Source organism: Schistocerca cancellata, chromosome 4 (assembly GCF_023864275.1).
Source record: "Schistocerca cancellata isolate TAMUIC-IGC-003103 chromosome 4, iqSchCanc2.1, whole genome shotgun sequence".
Taxonomy (NCBI): Eukaryota; Metazoa; Arthropoda; class Insecta; order Orthoptera; family Acrididae; genus Schistocerca; species Schistocerca cancellata.
The window spans coordinates 847412292-847433643 of NC_064629.1; the positions used below are offsets into that span (position 1 = coordinate 847412292).

The following is a 21352-nucleotide window of genomic DNA, read 5'->3' on the forward strand; positions in this document are numbered from 1 at the left end:
GGATGTCCGCTATTTCTGGCTGCGAGGCGCACATGCTAGTTTGGTTTACCTCCTATGGCTGTTATTTGCGTGCCATTTTGTATTCCAGGTCAATGGCAAACAGATTCTGTAAATCAACACACCTTCTCACGTTCTTACACAAGAACAAAAGCGCTCGAGGTAGAGTGTTTTCCTCTTGATGTAATCAAAATCTCAGTGAACAATGTAATAGGCATCCACTTAATTATACTGAACAGCATGGTGCACATTAAAATCACCAATGACGCTACATGCGTAAGATCCTTCAGAACATGATGCAGAAACTCCATTTCTGCCACACCGACCATGAAGTCGGGCCAGTGATGTTCGAACATGCGGGACTGGACATGCAGGCAATTCGGGTCTTTGAACATCGGTTCTTCGAACTCCCAGCGGTCGACGTCATGGACGCCTTCCGTCCTTATAGCACCGTTCATGGTTCTGTAGCCAAACGGTGGGCACAATTTCGGACATACCCAACTCTCAATGGCGTCGGCAAGACAGAACTCCAGGAATGGCATGTTCGATCAGCATGTCTTCAGTGTAGCATCACACAAATGCTAGCCTATAATGTGACGCCTGCACCACAACTGATGTCCCTGCCAGTCTACTATGCAATGGCTCTAGTTGCCCCCAAAGACTTCGCATGACCGTCTGGATCCTGTATCAGCGCCACCAACGTAAATGTTGCACAGTCTCCACAGCAAGAAACTGTCATATCTCTAGTACCTTCCGCCGCGGGAGTCGAACACGCGGCAGAACAAATGGACGTGGTCAGCCCATAGAGGGCTCCGCCTCCGCCTCCGCGGCGGCTATTCCGCGCAGCGGCTCTCACGCAGCGAGGGCGCCACCGCTAAGCCACGTGCAGACAGCGGCCAATAGCCGCTCCCTCCGGTTTCGTACATAGGGACCCACTCTGCCCTAGTCCAGCCAGTAACACCGTCCCAGCAGACTGACAGGACATCAAACATGAAGTCAGGCCACATCGCACGCTCCGTCAGTTTGGAGGAATAGCCTTCTGGCTTAGACTCCACCGACCCACAGGGGCTCATCTGTCCCTGTCAGGCAGCAGCAGCAGCTAGTCCAGCCAGTCTGGTACTCGCTCTGGATTTCGTTTCTATCTCGGCGGTACTGCGTTCTGATCGTTGCTCGTTGTTGACATTTGCCTGGCTCTGGTTCCGAGTGGATTTACGTTTGGTGTTGTGGTTTCCACAAGCCTCCGTTGTTTATCTCTTCCTTGTTGTGTCGCTCATCGTCGGTCGTGGTCGGTTGTTGTCAGTTGTCGTTGGTCTGTCGTCCGACTCGTCCTGTGCTTACCCGGTGGTGCGTGCTCCACCGCCGGCGGCTTCCCCGCCTGGCGGCTCCGATCCGCAGTCCAAGGTGTTCCCGCTGTTGGTTGTGGTTACTACATTTGGCGAAGAGGTAAACGGAACATAGGAGTATGAAAGGGAAATTACTCACTCTCTCTTAGAGCAACAGCAGCAGCTCATGCGACAGCAGCAGCAGCTGCAGCAGTTGGAGGTCTTACAGACCTCACTGCAGTTGCTCTCGGACAGGGTCAATAAGCGGGATTCCCTCCCACCTCTTTCCCCAGGTGCTCCGCTTTCAGACACGTTTCCACGTTCGCCGTAGTTCCCACCGTTCAACGACGCAAAAGAGGATTGGGAAACGTTCCTGCATCGTCTGAAGCAACATTTCACGGCCTTTCAGGTGTCGGATGACTCTCTGCAGCGGTCGTTGTTCTTGTCTTTGGCCTCACCGGACACGTTTTTCTTGCTCCGCAAGTTGGCACCGTTGGCCGACCCCGTGGCTCTCTCCTTTCACGAGATCTGTGTGTTGCTAACTATTATTCCCAGCGATACCACGTGGTTGCACCTCGCTTGGAATTCCATCAATACCACAAGCAGCCGGGTCAATCCTACCGTTCCTGGGTGACGGATTTGCAAGGCCTCAGCCGCAAATGCAACTTCACGTGCACCAATCAGTAGTGCAAGGCGTCATATGAAGATTCGTTAATTCGGGATGTGGTCGTTCAACTGGCGCCCGATCCAAAGGTCCGCACTGCGGCGTTAAAGTTGGACAACCCCTCGTTGGAAGACATTCTGCGTATTGCCCATTCCTTCGAAATTGCTCAAGCGGCGAACGAACGTCTCATGGCGCGGCCCCAGTTGGCAGCGGTCGAGTCCACTTCCCGCTCCACTCCTTATGCCGTCCACGGGGCGCAGTCTCCAGAGGGCACCGCCATCGAGATTCCTCGCTGTCTGACGTCTCTATGGCGTCCGAACCGCCGGTTGCACCTCGACGTCGGCTTCGTGGCCCCCTCCCGTCGTGCCCCCAGTGCTTCTCGGCCCACACTCGAGCTGACTGTCCCCATCGCTGGAAGACCTGTTCGCTCTGTGAGAAAGAGGGCCACCTTCGATCTGTCTGTCGTAGCCGCTCGACCCGCCCCCGTCCCGCCCCTGCGGGCCAACAGGAGGCCGTCCACGCTTTACACGTAGTCGCCCCTCGGACCGACACATTGGCTCAAACTTTATTCCTCACCCTACGCATCTTTAACGAGGACGTCCGTTTCCAGGTCGATACGGGGGCCACAGTTTCTGTGGTCAATCTGACGACGTATGCACGTCTCGGGTCTCCAGAATTGTCCCCACCCTCTCGGAGGTTGATCGCCTATGGCGACGGTTCAATCCCTCTCCTTGGGCAGTTTTCTGTCATGGCCATCTACAAAAACGTTCCCCGACCCCTTACCCTATTTGTGGTGGACCACCCGTCGGCTTCGGACATTTTTGGACTAGATGAGTTTACACGGTTTGGCTTTTCCATTCACTACGAACTGCAGTTCGTTTCAACTACGGTTCCATTTCAGGACCTAGACGATCTGTGCGCGTCCTTTTCCTCCCTGTTTTCGGCAGACCTGGGCTGCGCTTCCGTTTCCAGGCACACATCACTTTACTGCCGAACGCACGGCCTCGCTTTTGTCGGGCTCGGCCTATTCCGGTAGCTTTGCGTGCGGCCGTCAAGCAGGAACTCGATCGGCTCCAGGCTGCGGGGGTTATCGAGCCAGTACAATCGAGTGCCTGGGCAACGCACTTAGTGGTCATCAAGAAACCCAATGGATCGCTTCGTCTTTGTGGGGATTTTGGGGCTACGGTCAACGCTCAGTCTTTGGTCGAAACTTATCCCATTCCTCGACAGGAAGACCTTCTCGCTAAACTGGCTGATGGGGAGTACTTTTCTAAGATTGATCTGGCAGAAGCCTATTACCAATTGCCATTGGATGAGGAATCGCAGGCCATCGTCGTCATCAATACGCCTTTCGGTCTCTATAAATACAAGCGTCTTCCGTTTGGCATTTCCTCTGTCCCTGCGATTTTCCAGCCGTATCTCGAGCAACTTACGCAACCAATACCGGCTTGTGTCAATTACCTCGATGATATCTTAGTCACGGGGCGCACGCGCCAGGAACATCTGGGCAACCTCCGAACCTTATTTCACGCCCTGCAGGCTGCGGGTTTACGTTGTCGACTGGAGAAGTGCAGTTTTTTTTTAACCGGAAGTGGAGTACTTAGGACATTGGCTCAGTAAAGATGGCATTCGCCGTTCGGACCGCAATGTCGCAGCCATCGATGCCCTTCCCCGTCCACAAAACTTATCCGAACTCCAGGTATTTTTGGGGAAAGTCAATTATTACTTAAAGTTCTTACCCCAAGCCGCCCACGTCGCGCATCCCCTAAATCGCCTGAGTCGCAAAGGGGTATCTTATACGTGGACTTCTGCCTGCGATCAGGCTTTCACCCACCTGAAGACGATGCTGAAATCTGCCCCTTGCCTGACGCCTTTCTCTCCGGATCGTCCCTTGGTGGTGGCGGCCGATGCCTCAGCGTATGGGATTGGGGCAGTCCTGGCACACAGGAATGAGGATGGGTCGGAACAACCTGTGGCATATGCATCCAAGACGTTAACCCCTGCGCCAAGGAATTACTCTCTGATCAAAAAGGAGGCTCTTGCCATTATTTTTGCAGTTCAGAAATTTCACATTTACATGTTTGGGGCGCAGTTCACCCTCCTCACGGATCACGATCCCTTAGTATCGCTTCTCGGGGCCCTGCCTTGATTCTCCCCCACCGCCTTCCCTGCTTCCTGGTGCGGACACATCCCTCGAGGTGGAGCCCTTCCCTTCAACCTCCATCTCCTCGCCGGCTCTGCAGACACCCCTTCCGCCTGGCCTGGGTATAGAGACGCCCACTGACCCCCTGCCCTCTGGTGACACCTTCATGCCGCAGACAGTCTGCCCTCCTCTCCCCCGGTGGTCCCTCCGGACGTCTCACAACCCGTGCCCTCGTCCCACCCGCCTTGGCATTGTCCAGGGCATTTCCGCCCCTATGCACCAATTTCGGGGGGGGGGGGGGGGGCGGGGGAGGGATCTAGTACCTTCCGCCGTGGAAGTCGAACACGCGGCAGAACAAATGGACGTGGTCAGCCCATAGAGGGCTCCGCCTCCGGGGCGGCTATACCGCGCAGCGGCTGTCGCGCAGCGAGGGCGCCACCGCTAACCGACGTGCAGACAGCGGCCAACAGCCACTCCCTCTGGTTTCGTATGTAGGGACCCGCTCTGCCCTAGTCCAGCCAGTCTGGTACTCGCTCTGGATTGAGTTTCTATCTCGGTGGTACTGCGTTCTGGTCGTTGCTCGTTGTTGACATTTGCCTGGCTCTGGTTCCGAGTGGATTTACGTTTGGTGTTATGTGTTGTGGTTTCCACAAGCCTCCGTTGTTTATCCCTTCCTTGTTGTGTCGCTCATAGTCGGTCGTTGTCAGTTGTCGTTGGTCTGTCGTCCGACTCGTCCTGTGTTTACCCGGTGGTGCGTGCTCCAACGCCGGCGGCTTCCCCGCCTGGTGGCTTCGATCCGCAGCCCAAGGCGTTCCCGCTGTTAGTTGTTGTTACCACAATATCGACACCACCAGAACCATTGACAACAGAAGCCAATCATCATTCAGATGACACAATGGAACTTACATCAGCCTTTGTGCTGGAACAGTTCGATTCACTCCCATCTTTTGACATGGAAGGCCCATTGCAGAAGCAGCAGTCATCCAAGCATCGTAAATGCAAACATCGCATGGTCTGAGATCGGGATGCCATGGCTTCTGATGACATACCCCTTGCAGTTCCCATGGGAGCCGCCACCAGCCCCGACAACAAGTCAGGGGTTGTCGAACCACAGGATGGGTCCGTCCCTTTGGATGCCTCTCCATCAGTCAAGCATGCCATACTGCCAGAGCAAACGGATGATTAACTGTGTCTCCATACTTCCCCATTGAGGGATGACGTAGAAGTTGACCCTGACAACTGGTCAGTGGTAGTGCCTCCAGTGCCCATGACATAAATATACCTAGGCTGAAACTTTGGGGGCTGGACAGGATGGTCTATCACTGCCCTGTTTGCCCTCGATTATCTACAATGTCATTCCAAACCTCACCCTATTGTGCCGCCATTCATACAGATTTGCCAAGTTCAATGCAAACCACATCAGTTCGCCGCCAAAGTTATTTCTATTATAAAACATGATCTGGACATCTGGCGTTGACACTGCTCTCTTACAGGAAACACAGCTGGCTGCTCTACCTCATGTTGGCAGATACATTCGTACACCTCTGCCGTTGACTGGCCTTCACCACTATGGACATGCAAATCATCAATATACAGGGTGCTACAAAAAGGAACGACCAAACTTTCAGGAAACATTCCTCACACACAAATAAAGAAAAGATGTTACGTGGACATGTGTCCGGAAACGCTTAATTTCCATGTTAGATCTCATTTTAGTTTCGTCCACCTACGCTCAATGGAACACGTTATCATGATTTCATACGGGATACTCTACCTGTGCTGCTAGAACATGTGCCTTTACAAGTACGACACAACATGTGGTTCATGCACGATGCAGATCCTGCACATTTCAGTCGAAGTGTTCGTACGCTTCTCAACAACAGATTCGGTGACCGATGGATTGGTAGAGGCGGACCAATTCCATGGCCTCCACGCTCTCCTGACCTCAACCCTCTAGACTTTCATTTATGGGGGCATTTGAAAGCTCTTGTCTACGCAACCCCGGTACCAAATGTAGAGACTCTTCGTGCTCGTATTGTGGACAGCTATGATACAATACGCCATTCTCCAGGGCTGCATCAGGGATTCCATGCGACGGAGGGTGGATGCATGTATCCTCGCTAACGGAGGACATTTTGAACATTTCCTGTAACAAAGTGTTTGAAGTCACGCTGGTACGTTCTGTTGCTGTGTGTTTCTCTAACATGGAAAGTAAACGTTTCCGGATATATGTCCACATAACATCTTCTCTTTATTTGTGTGTGAGGAATGTTTCCTGAAAGTTTGGCCGTACCTTTTCGTAACACCCTCAATACACACCGTTCAGTTCCATCCGCCAGCCGTAGAAAGCCACATTGTTCTCCTAAGACACTGCCCTATTGTGCTTAGTGCACCATGCCAGTTGCATATTCGAAGGCAACTTCAACTGCGGTGGAACAGAAAGATTGGACACCTCAATTTAACATCTGTCAAGAACTCCATATTATCGTCCAAGAGCTCCGGCTCATTGACACATGGAAAGAGAAGTTTGGGAATGCCTGTGGGCCCACATACTAAACAAGCCCTTCGCCACGCACGGTATGGTGGCTTGTAGAGTATCTATGTAGATGAAGATGCCATTCAGAAAGTCTACTTGATAGGATTTACGTCTCTTGGGCGGTAGTGTCTGACGTCCAAGATGCCATCACACATCTCCAGCAGGCGATATGTCAATGGCGCACAATAGAAACTTGGACGACTTGTGAGCGATGACACCCCACCTACAGAATGATTTGGGAGTTTCCAGAATGAGATTTTCACTCTGCAGCGGAGTGTGCGCTGATATGAAACTTCCTGGCAGATTAAAACTGTGTGCCCGACCGAGACTCGAACTCGGGACCTCTGCCTTTCGCGGGCAAGTGCTCTTGCCCAGACCTCCCTACACCAAGCTCTGATGCGACACAGGAAGGACATGGCGGAATGACACAACTACACACAACTAAATACTGTTACGCCATCCTCAGAGACATAGACACCTAAGGACCGACCTAGACATCTAGAGGGAGCAGCAGCGGATTAAGGCGCGCATAGTAACGATGGCTGGACGTCGTCTACAGCGGGTCCTTGTGAGAAAGCGTCTACAGGACTCACAGGATCATGAGATACCTACCATGCATCATATCGCAACGGATGACTGACGATGACGACCGCAGATCGTAACCAACTTCGTCAAGCCACACGCACAGCCCCTCACCCAACAATTTTGAAATAGTCACCGCTTTCGCCAATCACTACCAGAATATCTGCGGCGCTGGGTTTGCCGATGCAACAGCAAGTCATCAGGCCTTGTCTTACATCACCTGCACTATCCCAGATGGAGAGGGTACCCAATTGATGGAAGGGATCACCAGGGATAAAGTGAAGTTGCCGTCGACAAGGCTGCCCTTAACAATTCCACTGATATGGATGCGTTGCCTGTAGAGTTCTATCATGCTTTCTGGATGTTAATGGCCCTGAGATGGACCAGCACATTTCAAGAAATCTTAACGCCAGGCTGTTTTGTCCCTCCTGGCTTTGTCATGGGCATCATCATCCCTATGCATAAGCCACGCCAGATCACTGATTACCCTCCGCTAGCCCTCCTTAACGTGGACTGCAAAACCTTTGTCTGCATTTTGGCTGCGCGCCTTCGTCCCCTTCTTCCCAGTGTGCTTTCACCAGAACTGATGACCCCAGATGGTCATGTGACTGTGCCAACAGGTGAATGTAGCGATGTGACAGCACTGGCCGCGACATCCCAGCTCTAGGCAGCTATGCTTGCAATCAGTTTCGATAGCGTATATGACGAAAGTACACCACGGTTTCCTATCTTCCATGATGGCTCGGATGGGCTTCCTACAACCCTTCCTCAATGTCGTACGTGTTATACATGTCAGCGCTAGTATCTGCGTACAAGTCAACAGTCGTTTAACGAATCCAGTTCCGATAAGGTGATGTATCTGACAAGGCCGTCCACTGTCGACCCCGCTACACATCTTTGCGCTGAAACCCCTCACTTGGAACGACAAATCTATGCTTACAGAAATCACGCTATGACAGGACACTTTCTGCTCCCTTGTCGGGCATACGCAGACGATCTGCTCCTCTTGGTTCACTCGGGAGCAGAAACACGATAGATCATTGAAGCAAGCATGACATACGGAGCAGCGGCAGGCAACTCGATGGCCGTAAAATAATATGCAATGCTGGCAATCGAAGGCAGCCTTCCTGTCGCTCAACTAGCACCCTTGCCACGGATGAAGACCATCAAGTACCTGGGCACTGTCTTCAGCCCCCCTCTCCGTGCATCCCTTCAACGCCCACAAATTTTCAGTGCGCACTGCAGAGTGTTCGAGCGGTGATCTAAAACAATCTACTCCAGTATCTCGACCATCATCAGCAGTCGTCATGTTGCTCCAAAACTGGTGCGTGTTACACAAGTCCTACCCATACTGTACACGATTGGATTTTGTCTGCACGCGGCCTCCGGCTACTAAATGATGACATGAAGATCTTAAAGGTCCGGTATGAAACATTTACCCTCCCCCTACATGAGGGAGGACTTGGTCTACTCAAAGAACAGAACAGGGCTGATGCTCTGTATGTGTGAATGATGTGGAAACAGTGGAGTGGACCAATAGTGTCCATCACATCCAGTTTGGTGGACGTCCTCATGCCAGTGTCCATCCTTACACCAGTGCCAGTTGATCATATTCATACCTCCTGGTCAAATATTGCGACCTTTATTGTGACTTATACGAAGGTTGGAACTTTAATAGTGGCATCTATTTCTTTACAGCTCGTACAAAATAGAAACGTGTTTCAAAGATTTACTGACCTTCAAAGTAGTCACCAGCACTCATCACCAGCGATGTGGAAGTCGTAGAATACTCTTAGCAGTGCCAGTTGTGTTGACAATTCGAGCGGCGTGGTCTATTGCCCGACGAATTTGTAGCAGTTCTGGAGCGAATGCCGTGAAGTGTTTCCTTCAGTTTAGAAATGGAGTTGAACTTACGAGGGCTTAAGTCAGGGGAGTGCAGTAGGTGGTATAGCACTCAGCAGCCCCATCAGTTAAACAAATCAGTAACAGCTTGCACTGTACGTGCTTGAGCATTTTCCTGCAAAATGATGGTCAGGTCCTGCAGAAAGTGTCATCACTTCTGTCTCTATGCTGTTCACTTTTGGAACACAACCTACGACCAGTAAGTGGGTCCACTACGCGCCGCCGTGGGCGGGACACACAGCTGGCGGATTAGTCTCTCCTGGTCATTTTTACGCAGCCCAGTGGGAAACTGTAACTTTCAATGAAGACGAGTCTCCACATACAACTACATTTAGTCGTTGGTAGACTTCGTCAAGTAGGTAAAGCCAGATGCCAGTCTTATCTAGTGCCTACTCATGGTCGAAATTGTACGGCAGCAAAAAAAAATTTTTGTCTCTCACAACCGTCGGCAAGCTACTGCACCGGCACTCTGCAGTGCATTCAACCTTGATTAAGGTGTGACCTCTGTCTGAACAGCGCCAAGACGACCGAGAATTATACGTCGCAAAAAAATTTGAACATGCCGCCTTTGTTGTGGTATACAGGGTGTTACAAAAAGGTACGGCCAAACTTTCAGGAAACATTCCTCACACACAAATAAAGAAAAGATGTTATGTGGACATGTTAGAGCTCATTTTAGTTTCGTCAGTATGTACTGTACTTCCTCGATTCACCGCCAGTTGGCCCAATTGAAGGAACGTAATGTTGACTTCGGTGCTTGTGTTGACATGCGACTCATTGCTCTACAGTACTAGCATCAAGCACATCAGTACGTAGCATCAACTGGTTAGTGTTCATCACGAATGTGATTTTGCAGTCAGTGCAATGTTTACAAATGCGGAGTTGGCAGATGCCCATTTGATGTATGGATTAGCACGGAGGAATAGCCGTGGCGCGGTACGTTTGTATCGAGACAGATTTCCAGAACGAAGGTGTCCCGACAGGAAGACGTTCGAAGCAATTGGTCGGCGTCTTAGGGAGCACGGAACATTCCAGCCTATGACTTGCGACTAGGGAAGACCTAGAACGACGAGGACACCTGCAATGGACGAGGCAATTCTTCGTACAGTTGACGATAATCCTAATGTCAGCTTCAGAGAAGTTGCTGCTGTACAAGGTAACGTTGACCATGTCACTGTATGGAGAGTAGTGCTACGGGAGAACCAGTTGTTTCCGTACCATGTACAGCGTGTGCAGGCACTATCAGCAGCTGATTGGCCTCCACGGGTACACTTCTGCGAATGGTTCATCCAACAATGTGTCAATCCTCATTTCAGTGCAAATGTTCTCTTTACAGATGAGGCTTCATTCCAACGTGATCAAACTGTAAATTTTCACAATCAACATGTGTGGTCTGACGAGAATCCGCACGCAATTGTGCAATCACGTCACCAACACAGATTTTCTGTGAACGTTTGGGCAGGCATTGTTGGTGATGTCTTGATTGGGCCCCATGTTCTTCCACCTACGCTCAATGGAGCACGTTATCATGATTTCATACGGGATACTCTACCTGTGCTGCTAGAACATGTGCCTTTTCAAATACGACACAACATGTGGTTCATGCACGATGCAGATCCTGCACATTTCAGTCGAAGTGTTCGTACGCTTCTCAACAACAGATTCGGTGACCGATGGATTGGTAGAGGCGGACCAATTCCATGGCCTCCACACTCTCCTGACCTCAGCCCTCTTGACTTTCATTTATGGGGGCATTTGAAAGCTCTTGTCTACGCAACCCCGGTACCAAATGTAGAGACTCTTCGTGCTGGTATTGTGGACGGCTGTGATACAATACGCCATTCTCCAGGGCTGCATCAGCGCATCAGGGATTCCATGCGACGGAGGGTGGATGCATGTATCCTCGCTAACGGAAGACATTTTGAACATTTCCTGTAACAAAGTGTTTGAAGTCACGCTGGTACGTTCTGTTGCTGTGTGTTTCCATTCCATGTTTAATGTGATTTGAAGAGAAGTAATAAAATGAGCTCTAATTTGGAAAGTAAGCGTTTCCGGACACATGTCACCATAACATATTTTCTATCTTTGTGTGTGAAGAATGTTTCCTGAAAGTTTTGTAAGGTGTCAGGCAAATCCAACACCTTCCATGAAAACCCTGACATGATAAGCAAATCCAGTAGTATGTCACATAGCTCCGAATAAATCGTGACATTAAATTAACCAAAGTAATACGAGTAACGAGTGAGCAAATGGAATACCACAGGCTAACACAAGAATGCCTAAATGCATGTCATACCTTCCCACCGTAAGACAGACGCAGTTCCGAGGGGAGAAACGAGAACAGAAGCCGAGAGCAGAACCGTGTTAAGTTAGAATGCCCTACGATAAGGGACGGACACCCACGTCGCCAGCTAACCGTTAGGACCACCCCCCAGCCCATGTTAAAAGATAGAGCCCTCCAGAAGAACAGTATAGATCTTACAATAACATTAAAAGGACCACACCAGCTGCAAGTTTTAGCGTGAGACTTTTTCGCGTCTCTGTTACGTTGCAAACTTTAAAAACATTGCCCCACCACGAAAAGTATAACGTTTCTCATTGGATAGACAGAATTTTTGTAGGCAGAGCTTAAGGTTAACATTGAGACCCTGATTGGTCAGATGAGAACACAGCCAAATAGTTTTTTTTAAACTAACTTCGATAAACTGTAGTAAGGAGAAGTTAGGAGAGAGTTGCTTCTGAGACGGCGAGGTGAGCGGAGCTCTGCTGCCTGCCGCCCCCTGACGAACACCGACAGGGTAATGAATGCACGCGATGCCGCATAACAGCGCATAAAGCTTCACTCATAACTGCAGAGGTCTCATCTGTTACACCCCATTTTTGCGTAATACTAGTGTCGATCGTCAATTAAAGCTCATGGTGTTCACATTTGCCACTTGAAGTAAAATCTGAAACGCGATGATTTTTCTGTTATATAGTTATTGAGAAGCCACATCAGCCACTGTAAATTAACGACAAATTAGATAAGTAATTAAAGATAATTGAGGGTCACTGTAGACCATTTTGATAGTTTTCTCTTTTGTGAAACTTAATTTAAACCTAGATTATAGATGTGATATGGCCTAGGTCATCCTTTGATACATTATAGAACTTGGAAACCCATTCAGGAAATATTCGTTCACGTTTTTGTTGAACGCAGTTGGTTTTTACCATCCTATATTAAAACATTTCCTTTTATCAATAGTGCAATTTATAAACAATGTTTTGTGAGTAGAATAAAATTTTCAGTGGTAAACTTAACTGCTTTTTCGACGTTACTTTACCAGCTAACTAAAAATAGGAAAGCCTTGAACCCCTTCCACTAAATTTAGTTAGTATTAGGATTCTTTTACAGGGAGTGCAGTGGAGCTGACGCTGAAATCATTAAGTATTTGGTTATATCATCGCTAGTCTCACTGAACTCTTCTGAATTCTACATGTCATGTGTGGTCTGGCGTCTCCTTACCAGCAACAGGTCCCAGGTTCAAACTAGTCAATTCCCTAAAAAACACGCTCAGAGCGTCGTTGCGCGAAAGTGGTAGGGAGACACGATATAGAACAAACAGACACCACGGAGAATGTTAGAGTTTGGCCGTACCTTTTTGTAACACCCTGTATTGTAAAGTATGAAAAGAGAGTACAGTGCTGACATTGTAAGTGCTGATAACATCGATAGAAGGCTGAAATTCTGTTTTTCGCTATCTTTGAATCATGTGCCTGTTCAACACAGATAGTACTCCTGTCCTATGGAGACTGCACAGTTCCAGTTTATAGGAAAAGCTTTCTTGTCTTGTACAGTAATTACTCATATGTTCACTTCCCATTCTTCTCTTTAACCGCTTATGTGTAACATTTGGACGCTAGAAGAGCGCTTCATGTATCATACTGACGACTAATTTAGAGCCGGAACTTTAATTCAGTTTACAATATTAAAAACTGCTTAAAAGCTGATGGAACTTATACACTGTATATAGACATAAAAAGGACACTGTTTCCTTTGTCTCTTCAAGAGTTCCCAATGTTTGTGTTTCACTATCTAATGCTTACATTCCCCTCGTGCTATTTTCACTAATTAGTAACAGTCACAAATTTAACTAAACAAAATCGAAATTCACTTATTTGTCAGTGAAGAGCTCACAAACAAGTAAACAAGGTAAGGTACAAGCTTTGGCCACGTGCCTAGTAAGAAATACATGTTTCTGTTTCGATTTTGATGCAGTTTTACTTTCATGCATTGTAGTTTAATAGATAATAAGACGAAAACCGCCTTGAGCTGCTAGTAAAGTACTTTATCTACACCACCAATTCCAGTAGTCTGACCATTATTAGGTTCAGAAAAGTATTCTTAGCTTTTATGAACCTGATGATGGTCAAACGACTGGAACTGGTTGCATTAATAAAGTATTTAACCAGCAGCTCAAGGCGGCAATTTGACATTTTTCAAATGTATAAGAGCTGTGGGACACCACCTCGTTCAGATAATAGGATGTGCGTGGGTTTTATACTCACAAATGGTGATGAACGAAGCTTGTAATTACACTCCTGGAAATTGAAATAAGAACACCGTGAATTCATTGTCCCAGGAAGGGGAAACTTTATTGACACATTCCTGGGGTCAGATACATCACATGATCACACTGACAGAACCACAGGCACATAGAAACAGGCAACAGAGCATGCACAATGTCGGCACTAGTACAGCAATGCAGGCTGCTATTCTCCCATGGAGACGATCGTAGAGATGCTGGATGTAGTCCTGTGGAACGGCTTGCCATGCCATTTCCACCTGGCGCCTCAGTTGGACCAGCGTTCGTGCTGGACGTGCAGACCGCGTGAGACGACGCTTCATCCAGTCCCAAACATGCTCAATGGGGGACAGATCCGGAGATCTTGCTGGCCAGGGTAGTTGACTTACACCTTCTAGAGCACGTTGGGTGGCACGGGATACATGCGGACGTCCATTGTCCTGTTGGAACAGCAAGTTCCCTTGCCGGTCTAGGAATGGTAGAACGATGGGTTCGATGACGGTTTGGATGTACCGTGCACTATTCAGTGTCCCCTCGACGATCACCAGTGGTGTACGGCCAGTGTAGGAGATCGCTCCCCACACCATGATGCCGGGTGTTGGCCCTGTGTGCCTCGGTCGTATGCAGTCCTGATTGTGGCGCTCACCTGCACGGCGCCAAACACGCATACGACCATCATTGGCACCAAGGCAGAAGCGACTCTCATCGCTGAAGACGACACGTCTCCATTCGTCCCTCCATTCACGCCTGTCGCGACACCACTGGAGGCGGGCTGCACGATGTTGGGGCGTGAGCGGAAGACGGCCTAACGGTGTGCGGGACCGTAGCCCAGCTGCATGGAGACGGTTGCGAATGGTCCTCGCCGATACCCCAGGAGCAACAGTGTCCCTAATTTGCTGGGAAGTGGCGGTGCGGTCCCCTACGGCACTGCGTAGGATCCTACGGTCTTGGCGTGCATCCGTGCGTCGCTGCGGTCCGGTCCCAGGTCGACGGGCACGTGCACCTTCCGCCGACCACTGGTGACAACATCGATGTACTGTGGAGACCTCACGCCCCACGTGTTGAGCAATTCGGCGGTACGTCCACCCGGCCTCCCGCATGCCCACTATACGCCCTCGCTCAAAGTCCGTCAACTGCACATACGGTTCACGTCCACGCTGTCGCGGCATGCTACCAGTGTTAAAGACTGCGATGGAGCTCCGTATGCCACGGCAAACTGGCTGACACTGACGGCGGCGGTGCACAAATGCTGCGCAGCTAGCGCCATTCGACGGCCAACACCGCGGTTCCTGGTGTGTCCGTTGTGCCGTGCGTGTGATCATTGCTTGTACAGCCCTCTCGCAGTGTCCGGGGCAAGTATGGTGGGTCTGACACGCCGGTGTCAATGTGTTCTTTTTTCCATTTCCAGGAGTGTATAATCACTATTTATTACAAAAAAAACTTAAAAACTTTAAAGCTGCAGTACATTCTCACATTCGTCACCATTTTCATAACATTGTTTCCACTCTGATAAGTGCCGTTCTGTAAATTTCCCCACAAAAATTACTGAAGTTTATATGTGACATCGTACTGGACAGTTATTATTCTTACCATTCACACGAGGTTGTTAACAATGCCACCTGAGCCACTTTAAACCTGAGTACAACTTCCTTAATAATTTCTTAATGCAGTCTTTTTCTCTGAATTCTCTAACTAATTTTCTTCTTGTAATAACATTTGCATATCTCACATATCGTTGACATTTACTTCACCTTCAGTAAGCACTAATGTACGCCTTATGCTGTTCTTCAAAATTCTGCCGACCTCCACTAGCCACATGACGCACTGACTCACTCGAAACAGCAAGCGCGCTCGAATCGTAAAACCCACATTGTTAGCACTACGCGGCACAAAAATGTCCGCCTGCCAAATAACTTTGCCCTCTGTAGATACGGGACGTCGCAGCTGCTGGCTGGAAGATGAGTATGCTACTCAGTGTATTTCGTGCGAGTAACACTTTCCTTTGTTCACAGTTCGAGCGATCTAGCCGAGGCAAGTCCGGAAGCATCTGCGGGCTGGAAGAGGTTCTGAACTGCCTGCAGCGGATAGATTTCGATGACGAGCAACTGTCACGGTTCCGCGGAATGTGCTGGAGCGAGTTCGTGCAGTACTGCGAGAAGAAGGAGAAGGCGGGCAGCGGCAGCGGCAGTGGCAGCAGCGGCAGCCAGAGCGGCAGCGGCAGCGCCTCCTTCAGCGAGGCGTCCAGCCCCGACCGCGTGCCCGCCGCGCAGCCTGCACCGCCGCCGCCGCCCCCGCGCGCCCCCAGCCCGCCGCCGGCTCCCACGCCGCCCCCGACGCGGCCGCTGCGCCGCTGCCTGCAGCGCGCGCAGAGTGAGCGCTGCTTCGAGCGCCGCCTGATGGGAGCTCGTGCCGTCTGGAAGGGGCTGGACCGCTCCCTGCCGCTCAAGCCCAGCCCACTGGTGTCCACGCTCAGCGAGAAAGACCTGCTGGTGTCGCCCGTGTCCACAACCAGCCGCATCGAGAGCAAACGACGCGAGGCCCTGTGGGACCTCTTCCAGAGCGAGTGCGCCTTTCTCTACGACCACCTCATGGTTCTCAAAAACGTGAGTACCCTGTCAACAACCTATCACGAAAATAACATGTGCTTTACACTGAAGCCTGATATACAAAGTAAGAGCCTACGGAATATCAGACCAGCCGTGTGGCTGGATTCAAGAGTTTTTAGCAAACAGAACACAGCATGTTGTTCTCAATGGAGAGACGTCTACAGACGTTAAAGTAACCTCTGGCGTGCCACAGGGGAGTGTTATGGTACCATTGCTTTTCACAATATACCGGGTGATCAAAAAAGTCAGAATAAATTTGAAAACTGAATAAATCACGGAATAATGTAGATAGAGAGGTACAAATTGACACACATGCTGGGAATGACATGGGGTTTTATTAGAACCAAAAAAATACAAAAGTTCAAAAAATGTCCGACAGATGGCGCTTCATCTGATGAGAATAGCAATAATTAGCATAACAAAGTAAGAAAAAGCAAAGATTATGTTCTTTACAGGAAATGCTCAATATGTCCACCATCATTCCTCAACAATAGCTCTAGTCGAGGAATAGTGTTGTGAACAACACTGTAAAGCATGTCCGTAGTTATGGTGAGGTATTGGCGTTGGATGTTGTCTTTCAGCATCCCTAGAGATGTCGGTCGATCACGATACACTTGCGACTTCAGGTAACCCCAAAGCCAATAATCGCACGGACTGAGGTCTGGGGACCTGGGAGGCTACGGTCTCCATTTCTTCCTAAACTGTCTCAGCAGCATTACGCCTTGTGCTCGGTCGACCACTACGGGGTCTATCGCATAAACAACCCGTGGCATCGAACTTCGAAATCATTCTCGCCACAGCTGCATTTGTCAATGGACCTTTACCCGTTAGAATCCCCTTCCTATGGCAATAGGATCATAACGCTGAAATAGCACATTCCCCATTCTGATAATACAGTTTCACTAAAAGCGCCTTTTCAGGTAACATCAACATGCTGCCACTGCTGGCCTATCTGATTCTCTCTCTCATTACAGCTCCTTTTATACACGATTGTCACGCGCAGTCACTGACGTTTTGCTGTCCAGCGCCATCTATCGGACATTTTGTGAGCTTAGCTTTTTTTTGTTCTAATAAAACTCCTTGTCATTCCAAGCATGTGTGTCAATTTTTACCTCTCTACCTACATTATTCCGTGGTTTACTAAGTTTTCAAATTTATACTGACTTTTTGATCACCCGGTATATAAATGATCTAGTAGACAGTGTCGGAAGTTCCATGCGGCTTTTCGCGGATGATGCTGTAGTATACAAAGAAGTTGCAGCATTAGAAAATTGCAGCGAAATGCAGGAAGATCTGCAGCGGATAGGCACTTGATGCAAGGAGTGGCAACTGGCCCTTAACACAGACAAATGTAATGTATTGCGAATACATAGAAAGAAGGATCTTTTATTGTATGATTATATGATAGCGGAACAAACACTGGTAGCAGTTACTTCTGTGAAATATCTGGGAGTATGCGTACGGAAAAATTTGAAGTGGAATGATCATATAAAAATTGTTGTTGGTAAGGCGGGTGCCAGGTTGAGATTCATTGGGAGAGTCCCTAGCAAATGTAGTCCATCAACAAAGGAGGTGGCTTACAAAACACTCGTTCGACCTATACTTGAGTATTTATCATCAGTGTGGGATCCGTACCAGGTCGGGTTGACAGAAGAGGAAGATCCAAAAAAGAGCGGCGCGTGTCGTCACAGGGTTATTTGGTAGACAAGATAGCGTTACGGAGATTTTTAGTAAACTCAAGTGGCAGACTGCAAGAGAGGCGCTCTGCATCGCGGTTTAGCTTGCTGTCCAGGTTTCGAGAGGGTGCGTTTCTGGATCGAATATATTGCTTCCGCCGGCCGGAGTGGCCGAGCGGTTCTAGGCGCTACAGTCTGGAATCGCGCGACCGCTACGGTCGCAGGTTCGAATCCTGCCTCGGGCATGGATGTGTGTGATGTCCTTAGGTTAGTTAGGTTTAAGTAGTTCTAAGTTCTGGGGGACTAATGACCACAGCAGTTAAGTCCCATAGTGCTCAGAGCCATTTGAACCATTATATTGCTTCCCCCTACTTATACCTCCCGAGGAGATCACGAATGTAACATTAGAGAGATTCTAGCGCGCACGGAGGCTTTGCGGCAGTCGTTCTTCCTGCGAACCATACGCGACTGGAACAGGAAAGTGAGGTAATGTGCCCTACGCCACAGACCGTTGGTTGGCTTGCGGAGAATAAATGTAGATGTAGATGTGGAAGTAGCTTAGGTCATGGGATGGCGATATGCACATATACAGATGGCAGGAGTATCGCGTGCATTGTGCCTAAAAGGCAGGGCATTGACAGAGCTGTCACGTGTACTCAAGCGATTCTTGTGTAAAGGTTTCCGGCGAGATTATGCCTGCACGGCGAGAATTAACAGACTTCATACGCGAAATGGTAGTTGGAGCTAGACGCGCAGGACTCTCTATATCGAAAATCGTTAGGCAGTTCAATATTCTGAGATCCACGGTCTGAAGAACGTGCCCAGAATACCAAATTTCAGGCATTACTTCTCACCACAGACAACGCAGTGGCCGCCGGCCTTCACTTAACAACCGAGAGCAGCAGCGTTTGCAAAGATTTGTCAGTGCTAACAGAGAAGCAACACCGTGTGAAATAACCGCGTAAATCAATGTGGGACGGCCGGCCGCTGTGGCCGAGCGGTTCTAGGCGCTACAGTCTGGAACCGCGAGGTTCGAATCCTGCTTCGGCCATGGATGTGTGTGATGTCCGAAGGTTAGTTAGGTCTAAGTAATTCTACATTCTAGGGGACTGATGACCTCAGATGTTAAGTCCCATAGTGCTCAGAGCCATTTGAACCATCAATGTGGGACGAACGACGAACGTATCCGTTAGGACAGGGCGGTGAAATTTGGTGTTCATGGGCAATGGCCGTATGGCAGTAGACGACCGACGCGAGAGCTTTTGCTGACAGCACGACATCGCTCTTAGTACCTCTCCTGGGCTCGTGACCATGTCGGTTGAACCATAGACGATTGGAAAACCGTGACTGGTCAGATGTGTCCCGATTTCAATTGGTAAGAAATGATGGTAGGGTTCGAGTGTGGCGCAGATTTAAAACCGTGACTGGTCAGATGTGTCCCGATTTCAGTTGGTAAGAAATGATGGTAAGTTTCGAGTGTGGCGCAGATTGCCCTAAGCCATGGGCACAGGTTGTTAACAAGGCACTGTGCCAGCTGGTGGTGGCTCGATAATGGTCTGAGCTGTGTTTACATCGAATGGACTGGGTCATTGACTGGAAATGATTTTGCCTGGTTACTTGGAGATCATTTGCAGCAATTTTTGGACTTCGTGTTCCCAAACAATGATAGAATTTTTAGGGATGACAACGCTCCACGTCACTGGGCTACAGCTTTTCCCTATTTCTTTGAAGAACATTCTGGACAATTCCAGCGAATTATTTGGTCACCCAGATCGCCCGACATGTATCCCATCGAACATTTATGGGACATAATCCAGAGGTCAGATCGTGCACGAAATCCTGAACCTGCAACACTTTAGCGATTATGGACGAGTACAGGACAGCATTACACAATATTTCTGCAGGGGCTTCCAACGACTCTTTGAGACCATATCATGTTCTACATCTACATCTACATCCATACTCCGCAAGCCACCTGACGGTGCGTGGCGGTGGGTACCTTGAGTACCTCTATCGGTTCCCCCTTCTATTCCAGTCTCGTATTGTTCGTGGAAAGAAGGACGGTCGGTATGCCTCTGTGTGGGCTGTAATCTCTCTGATTTTATCCTCATGGTCTCTTCGCGAGATATACGTGGGTGGGAGCAATATACTGCTTGACTCTTCGGTGAAGGTATGTTCTCGAAACTTTGACAAAAGCCCGTACCGAGCTACTGAGCGTCTCTCCTGCAGAGTCTTCCACTGGAGTTTATCTATCATCTCCGTAACGCTTTCGCGATTACTAAATGATCCTGTAACGAAGCGCGCTGCTCTCCGTTGGATCTTCTCTATATCTTCTATCAACCCTATCTGGTACGGATCCCACACTGCTGAGCAGTATTCAAGCAGTGGGCGAACAAGCGTACTGTAACCTACTTCCTTTGTTTTCGGATTGCATTTCCTTAGGATTCTTCCAATGAATCTCAGTCTGGCATCTGCTTTACCGACGATCAACATTATATGATCATTACATTTTAAATCGCTCCTAATGCGTACTCCCAGATAATTTATGGTATTAACTGCTTCCAGTTGCTGACCTGCTATTTTGTAGCTAAATGATAAAGGATCTATCTTTCTGTGTATTCGCAGCACATGTTGAGTGTCTGCACTAGCCGGCTGGGGTGGCCGAGCGGTTCTAGGCGCTACAGTCTGGAACCGCGAGACCGCTACGGTCGCAGGTTCGTCTCCTGCCTCGGGCATGGATGTGTGTGATGTCCTTAGGTTAGTTAGGTTTAAGTAGTTCTCAGTTCTAGGGGACTGATGACCTTAGAAGTTCACTCCCATAGTGCTCAGAGCCATTTGAACCATTTTTTGTCTGCACTATTCTGGGCAAAAGGAGGTCCGACACGATATTAGTAGGTATCCCATGACTTCCGTCACATCAGTGTATTCTTATTAAAAATTGTAATTTCTTTACATCTTTACAAAAGAATTGCGCAAAAAAGTAACATTTCTTCCAAAAAGTCAAATGTAAAATCCCGTTACATCTGCAGGGTATGGGCAGAAATTTGGGAACACCAAAACCACACACGTTACGATGCCAATACATTGTACGAAAACCACTGGCATTCAAGATAGCTTCCAGTCGTCTCAGAATAAATACAGGTCTTGTACAGTTTACAAGGGAATCTTATACCAGTCCTGAAAAATAGTGGCAAGTTCACGTAACGATAATGGAGGTGGATAGCAATCACTCACACTTCTCCCCAAAGTAGGCCATAAAGGCTCAATAATATTGATATTTGGTGACAGTGGTGACCAGGGAAGATTCGACAAGTCATTCTCTTGCTCACATAACCAATTCTATATGTTGCGTAGCTGAG

At 49.0% G+C, this 21352-nt stretch overlaps 2 protein-coding genes across 2 annotated transcripts in view; both read left to right on the forward strand.

The window, feature by feature from the left end:
• Positions 1-16085, forward strand: part of LOC126184468 (uncharacterized) — an 818298-nt gene extending 802213 nt beyond the window's left edge. Inside the window, exons 10-11 of the mRNA XM_049926859.1 lie at positions 15724-15898; positions 16072-16085. Of these exons, the coding sequence (XP_049782816.1) occupies positions 15724-15898; positions 16072-16085 (189 nt within the window). The remainder of the gene's footprint in view (positions 1-15723; positions 15899-16071) is intronic.
• A 4-nt stretch (positions 16086-16089) lies between these two features.
• Positions 16090-21352, forward strand: part of LOC126184957 (pleckstrin homology domain-containing family G member 7-like) — a 196878-nt gene continuing 191615 nt past the window's right edge. Inside the window, exon 1 of the mRNA XM_049927632.1 lies at positions 16090-16314. Within this exon, the coding sequence (XP_049783589.1) occupies positions 16108-16314 (207 nt within the window). The 5' untranslated portion in view covers positions 16090-16107. The remainder of the gene's footprint in view (positions 16315-21352) is intronic.